Below are 7006 nucleotides of genomic sequence, written 5' to 3'. Positions count from 1 at the left end.
AACAGGAAGACAGAGCCGTGGAAACAGGAAGTCAGAGCCGTGGAAACAGGAAGTCAGACAGATGAGGAGGAAACAGGAAGTCAGAGCCATGAGGAGGAAACAGGAAGTCAGAGCCATGAGGAGGAAACAGGAAGCAGATGAAGGCACCTTGGAACTTGCCGCTCTCCCTGACGGAGAAGACGAGGATGACGCTTCGCGCCGACTGGAAGGCGGCGTTCAGTTTCTTCTCGTTGACCGGCAGTGTGGACCAGACGCCCTGAAGGCAGGACACGGTCGCCATGGAGACAGAGCACAGTAACCAACATTAGTGCACGGCGGTGGCGGCGGCGGCGCCGGCAGCAGAGGGGCTGTGGACCGACCTTGGCCTTGGCCAGGGAGACGTTCTCGTGGTTGTTGCTCTTGATGAGGAAGAAGCGGGCTTCCCGCAGGATGTAGCGCAGCTTGCTGGTGGGATCTGCAACAAGAGGCACGTTCAGGCAGCGGGCCGAGTCGGTACCGCCGGGTCAGGACCGCCGGGTCGGTACCGCCGGGTCGGTTCCGCCGGGCCTGGAAGGTTCTTACTCTCCATTCCTTTCCGAACGGCTCGAACCGACGACGACAGCTTCTCTCGCTTCTTCTCCGACCCTTTCAGAATAAAAGCCGAGCACTGATTTCAGAATAAAAGCACAGCGCCGATTTCAGCTGCTCAGGTGAACGGCGGTCGTTGCCATGGTTACCTGAGGCTTCGGAGGCGGAGCCTGAGCGTCCCGACTCTCCGTCGGAGAAGCTGACGGAGGAGGCGGAGCGAGAGTCGCCGGCCTCGCTGCGCGTGTCGTAGTCGTTCCCGTCGCCATGACGCTCATCATATTCATCCTCCTCCTCATCGTCATCCTCCTTCTCTCCCTCCTCCTCCTCCTCCTCTTCCTCCTCCATGCCCTCCTCCCCCTCCTCCTCCTGATTGTCCTCATCCTCTTCCTCCTCCTCATCGTCGCCGTGCGAGCCGGCGGGGGAGGAGCTTCCTGACGCCGGCTCTGAGCTGTACTCCGCCTCCTCCTCTGATTGGTTGTCCTCGCCGTGAGGGGAGGGGCTCACTCGCCTGTCGTCGTGACGCAGCTTCTGAAAACAAACAGGAAGTGAGCGGAGACATGAGCGGCAGGCGGCGCGCTCAGGTGAGGGTCGTTACCCGACTCAGAGCCTCCACGCCGCGCTGCGACTCCCGGCGCCGACTGTCCTCCGTGACGCGACTCCGTGGGCCTTCTCGGGCCACGCGCCGACCCTTTCGCTCATCGTAGTACTCGTGATGGTAGGCGGCGGCGTGGCGGCGCGGGCTGGACGGCTTCTTGGAGCTCAGCGCCCGCTTCCCAGAGGACCTGGAGGGGGCGTGGCCTGACGAGGGGCGGAGCCTCTTCACGTCTTGGCTGTCCGATCGCTCGCTCTTCCTCTTCACTCCTGAGAGAGAGAGAGACCTGAAGCTGTGACATCATCGCTTACAGTGGCATCATGTGAGGTCAGACAGAACCGATCCAGAACCAGAACAGAGTCCAGGTTCCGTACCTTTCTTGTCGCCGACGTCGCGCTCCGTCTCCGGATTGTAGAGCTCGTCATCCTGATCCGGCGCTTCGGTCAGAAGATCCTCCAGAACGTTCAGCTCCCCGTCTGAAGCAGAACCGAGACAATGAGGACGTCCAAGAGACGGTGGGAGAGGGGGACAGAGAGACGGGGGACAGAGAGAGAGGGGGACAGAGAGAGAGGGACAGAGACAGAGGGACAGACATGTAACTTTAGTCACATGTAATAGAAACTGGATGATGAATACGGGGCTATTTTTGGCTGCAGCAGCTAACATGTGCCCCCCCCACGCTGCAGCAGCCTAACATGTGCCCCCCATGCTGCAGCAGCTAACATGTGCCCCCCCACGCTGCAGCGGCTAACATGTGCCCCCCATGCTGCAGCAGCTAACATGTGCCCCCCCTGCTCCACAACACAGACATGAGCTGCAGAATCCCAGCCGACAGAAAAACATGTGATGAATTAAAACCTTATGATCGTAACTTTACAGTAAAGATGCATCATGTCTGCTCTGCTGGGGGTCAGGGGTCACCAAGCTCCAGAGTTATTCTGCTGTTAATGTCACTTTGATTTTCATCTCATGTTGGAGCATTTCATCTCATCGGGAGTAAAGGAAACCATGTTGTTGTGATTATTCTTCAGATCGTATTTCAGTAACCATAACAACCACTGAGCGAAGATGAACCATGGAGACGTTCATGTACCTCCATCACCATGGATCCATCTCTCAGTGTGTCCAACACCTGGTTTATTTATGATCCTTTCACATTAAAAGCCTCATCAGGACCCGATGCCGCGTCAGCAGAACTTATCCCACCTGTGGACGTTTAGTAAACTTTATTTAAATACCTGGTTTTCATCAAGCTGCTGCATTACTTCATGTTTACTGTATCGTTGTGATGTCAGAGTTAATGAATCACGTCATCAGTGACACATTGCAGCTGCATTTAATAAAGTGTATTAATGCGGTCATTTGTCTGTAATTCCAATAAAAACCTGTTTCTCTTGTCTGATAGTTTTATTCTTACAAACTTCAATGTTTTTAACACATTTTAACAGGTAGGACATTCTGATGACGGAAGGGACCTCATTGTGGCTTCGTCCTGTACATAAACTGTTCCGATGCTAAGCTAACCCTGACCAATAAGCAGATAATGTTATAAAGTGTATCAACATTAACAACCCGCTGCAGCTTTCTGTTTGTAAACATGACGGTAGCAGTTTTGGACGGGTAGCACGGACCGATAGACTTGGCTGTCCATCCGGTAGGAAAATCTGACGAGGTAGCGCCTATAGTCAGAGCATCGGTTCCGCTGGACCCACTTTGGGTCATCTCCGGCTCGAATCTGGACCCGACTCAAAACGCCCAATAGACGCGTGGAACGGACCGCTGTTCTCATCAGGACGAACTGAGATAGAAACGGATCATTTCCACAGATGAACTGAAGGAACAAAGACGCCGCCGTGGTGCTAATGCTAACAGCGCCCATTAGCTGCTAGCTCCTTTAGCTCCGCTGCTGCGCAGTGGTTCTCTGCGCACCGACAGGTCTACATATCACGTAGACATATTGTTAATTTCGCGGGTGTTTGGTCAATATTGATAAATAAATACGTCACCGTGATGCTAATGCTAACAGCTAATGGCCTACCTTTTTCCTCGCGCCGGTCGGCCGCCATGACGCGCTCAGTGACGTTCTCCTGTCTCAAGAGCAGAAAACTGAGATGGACTGACTGGTTTTACTGGAAATGACCCAAAACCCCTGAAAACCACCAGGAAGACCAGTAAAACCATCTGGAGGAGCCAAATGGCCAAACTGCGTCTGCGGCTGGCGCTGCTGCTTCTTGTTGTGGAGATCATGGCATAAACAGCGACGTGGCGCATTACCGCCACCTGCAGGTGAGGAGGATCAGGACAAGCAAGGCTTACACACAAAACCTTATTCTCTTTATCAGCCCAGTTAATTAAACATCTTTACATATCAGTTCTTTCATATTCAGTATCTGTTATAACTGGCTCGTTGTTTAGCATCCAGCTGTTAGCTTTCGTTCTCACAGCTCTTCTGATCTTTAATTTAATTTAATTTAACCCTTTAATTAATATGTCACATCTCCACCAGTTGTGCTGATAGATGAGTGAAGTGTCCTGATGTACAATGTGATGTAACCTAAACCCCAATGGAAATAAGAAATGATACAAAAACCCAGTGACGGACTGGTGACCTGTCCAGGTGACCCAGCCTCTCGCCCGCTGACCTCCTGACCCCAATGTCTGCATGGCGTTCTGGGGTCCTTCAGCTCCCGCCACTAGAATGTAGCTGGCCTTAATATATCCTGTTTTATTTTGGTCATTATAGTCACATTTAGTGTTGATATGTGTGCGACAGGTGTGTCTATTTATAGTAATACGGAACCAATCGCGTCCCGTATCGGTCAATACGGTACGCGACATTTCACCGCCGTATTTTCCCGGCTTTATGCCGAAAACCGCGCTCCCTGTCGCGGGAACGCGCATCGCTCTAAAAGCTGGCATGTTGATGAGAAAACGGACTGAAATGTGACCAGAGGAAACTTTTTAATGAAACATTAGCATGTTTCTTAAACATGTAGCCCTAAAACAGCAGGTTTCATTTGGCAGATGAATGGAAATAAATAGGATTTAAACGTGTGGCGAGGACTAGCTGAAACATTTAGCTCACCCCCGGTTTGCTCAGGGATGATGCAGTACGCGTAAAGCCCGTTTTTTATTTAATAGGATTCTGTTTGAATTAATTAAATGTATTTTTGTAGACCTCAGGTTGCTGTCAAAGTGAATTTGTCATTTGTGGTGTTTGAAGTTGTTGGCTAATAACACTAGTGGCAGTGTTGAGCTTTAATTCAAATCTTTTAAATTTCTCCGCCTTCTCGCCACTCAGTCCCGTTAAACTGGCCTTCACACCAGTATTCAGCCTGGACCGGCATCCAGCTGTTGAGTTAGCATTGCTAAGCTAACTCCTGACAGTTTAATGAATGGGCCTCAGCCCTGCTGTCATTAGTCTGGATGCTAGGAGGGCTGAGCTAAGGTAGCTACATTATTAACATGTATTTATATGGAGAAGATCTTTAGGGTTGGTGAAATCACTCTTTGAGGCTTTTTTAGGGTTTCAGTCCCGACCTGAGCGACTCGGCGGTTGATTTAAACTTGGAGCCGTGTGAAAATCTGCTCCCTGTCGGGAGCCAGAGAGACGGTCCGATCAGAGAGACGGTCCGATCAGAGAGACGGTCCGATCAGAGAGACGGTCCGATCAGAGAGACGGTCCGATCATTTCTGATCGATTTCAGTAAAACATCATGTCAGTGTCGTAACTTTCAGCTTCGTCGGCAGCTAAACAAATGATAAAATAAATAAACCAGGTCTTCTTTCACCAGTTTGTTGTTTTTCACAAGAGAATCGGACTTTCAGCTTTCGTCAATTAAGCACGACAACAAGTCAGCCACCAAACAGGCTCCAGCACATTGTGTGATTTTTCATGATCGTGATCTGCTGATCATTATGATCATGATGATGATCATAATCATGATCATGTCATGACAGCACTGATCATAACTTGCTGATCATGTTTTCCTTTGTGGAGGAAATTTGCTACAACTTGAAGGTAAAGTTTCCAAGTTCTGGAGGGGAAACATCCAGGCAGCTGAAATATTTGGTTCCTCCCTCATAACTTTGGCAAATGAGGAGGAAAAGTTACCAAAATCTCAGTGATTGTTTGTGTGATAATATGATTGAGCCACCAAAAGGTAACAAGAATAGTTTTATCCAGCAATCTGTCATATTTCACATTAAAGGGGATTTTCCAGGAGGTTTTCCAGGAAGTAGACCCACCCATCTTCTTAGGAAGGTTGTCTTTTGGTTGTCAGGCAGCTCCACCTTTATGATGACATCACAACATGGTGGAACCTGTTTGGTGACGGACTTTTACTTGTCAGTTTGGAAACAAACTGATTCAAAACTGTTTTTAGCTGCTGATGAAGCCGACATGATGTTTTACTGAGAAATGGGTCAGGAATGATCGGACCGCCTCTCTGGGAGGCGGGAGACAGGGAACAGATTTCCACACGGCTCCCAGATGAAACGTTTCCAGGAAGCTGAGAGCCTCGTGCTGCTGAAGCCAGGTCAAAGGTCAGACGGGTCTGGCAGACGTCCAGCTGTCAGGTCAGAGCCGTCGCTGCTTTTCCTGCTTCAAGTTGAACTTTAGTTGTTTCTGCCTGTGAGCACAGAGTCGCCTCCAGCTTCCTGCAGGAACAGGAAGTTCCCTCTGCTGCTAATCACCGCGCGCCGCTGCTCAGGAAACCAGAGAACTGCAGCGTCTGCCGGTTTCCCTCCCATCGTGTCACCTGCCGGCGCTAAGCCCCGCCCTCGGCAGGTGTACCTCCGTCTGCTCTCCTGCTGCACCTCATTGGAGGCGCATCATGAAGCGGATCACGTTGCTGCTGGTTCTGATCGGGTCCGCTCCGGCCGCTCGCTGCTACCCCTCAGGTCTGCTGTGCGGACATGAAGCCCAGCCACACCGGCGGCGCCCAGACCGCCGCCGCGCCGTTCACCGTCAGCGCGGAGTGGAGCACGTCTGGAGGACAGGTCAAAGGTCAGTCACCGACCCTTCATAGGTAGAAAACCCTGGACTGGTCCTCAGGAACCAGACCAGTTTACACTGGGAACCAGTTTCTCTCTCCCTCACTGTGACTCAGCAGTTTTTTCACAATGATTGTTGTTTCTCTGATCCTCGGAGACAGGAAGTGGTCCGTCACTGATCTTCCTCCTCCCTCTGGGTTCTGGGGGTTCTGCTCCACAGAACCAGAACCTCCCATCGTGGAACAGCAGGATCTTTACTGGACTGGAGGTTCTGGTCCCAGTCTGACAGCCTTCCTGTTCTCCAGTCTCTCTCCAGGGTTCTGGTCCGTTTACCGGGTTCCTGCTGGAGGCCAGACAGCCGGGGGGCCAGACCGCCGTGGGCTCGTTTCTACTGGGTTCTGCTCCGGCCCGGCTCCTCGCTTGCTTCGGGAAATCTGTAAGTGCTCCGCCCACCTGCACTGAAACTCATGACTGAACCTGGAACCGGGCGAACCCAACCCTGATGGTACCAGAACCAGGGTCCAGAACCAGGGTCCAGAACCAGGGTCCAGACAGACCTGCTCTGACATAATCAGGGTGCGGTTCTGGTTCTGTGGGTTTGTTCTCAGAACAGAGAACAGAACAGAAGGAACCTGCAACCCGATACCAGATTGTTTCTGTTCACTGTGACACAAAGAGGCAGAAACTCCTGATGGGTTCTAGGAAACGTTTACTGCTGCCTGTTCTGGGGACTGAGGCAACAGGTTGGGGCGGGTCCAACAGCCTGGAGGGTCCAGCAGCCTGGAGGGTCCAGCAGCCTGGAGGGTCCAGCAGCCTGGTGGGTCCAGCAGCCTGGAGGGTCCAGCAGCCTGG

The 7006-nt window shown here is 51.7% G+C and overlaps 2 protein-coding genes across 2 annotated transcripts in view; one reads left to right on the top strand and one right to left on the bottom strand.

The window, feature by feature from the left end:
* The window catches only part of ythdc1 (YTH N6-methyladenosine RNA binding protein C1), an 8846-nt gene extending 5420 nt beyond the window's left edge, over positions 1-3426 (bottom strand). The window contains exons 1-7 of the mRNA XM_017303314.1: positions 3198-3426; positions 1534-1635; positions 1163-1428; positions 717-1095; positions 562-624; positions 360-454; positions 148-256 (exon numbers count right to left, since the gene is read on the bottom strand). Of these exons, the coding sequence (XP_017158803.1) occupies positions 148-256; positions 360-454; positions 562-624; positions 717-1095; positions 1163-1428; positions 1534-1635; positions 3198-3225 (1042 nt within the window). The 5' untranslated portion in view covers positions 3226-3426. The remainder of the gene's footprint in view (positions 1-147; positions 257-359; positions 455-561; positions 625-716; positions 1096-1162; positions 1429-1533; positions 1636-3197) is intronic.
* Positions 3427-4823: 1397 nt separating this feature from the next.
* The window catches only part of LOC103460434 (putative ferric-chelate reductase 1), a 33191-nt gene continuing 31008 nt past the window's right edge, over positions 4824-7006 (top strand). The window contains exons 1-3 of the mRNA XM_008402597.2: positions 4824-6167; positions 6460-6609; positions 6730-6971. Of these exons, the coding sequence (XP_008400819.2) occupies positions 6077-6167; positions 6460-6609; positions 6730-6971 (483 nt within the window). The 5' untranslated portion in view covers positions 4824-6076. The remainder of the gene's footprint in view (positions 6168-6459; positions 6610-6729; positions 6972-7006) is intronic.

The sequence above is a fragment of the Poecilia reticulata genome, unplaced genomic scaffold (genome assembly GCF_000633615.1).
Source record: "Poecilia reticulata strain Guanapo unplaced genomic scaffold, Guppy_female_1.0+MT scaffold_241, whole genome shotgun sequence".
NCBI lineage: Eukaryota > Metazoa > Chordata > Actinopteri > Cyprinodontiformes > Poeciliidae > Poecilia > Poecilia reticulata.
Note: the sequence above shows the minus strand (reverse complement) of the source record. Positions and strands in the feature narration are given on the sequence as shown.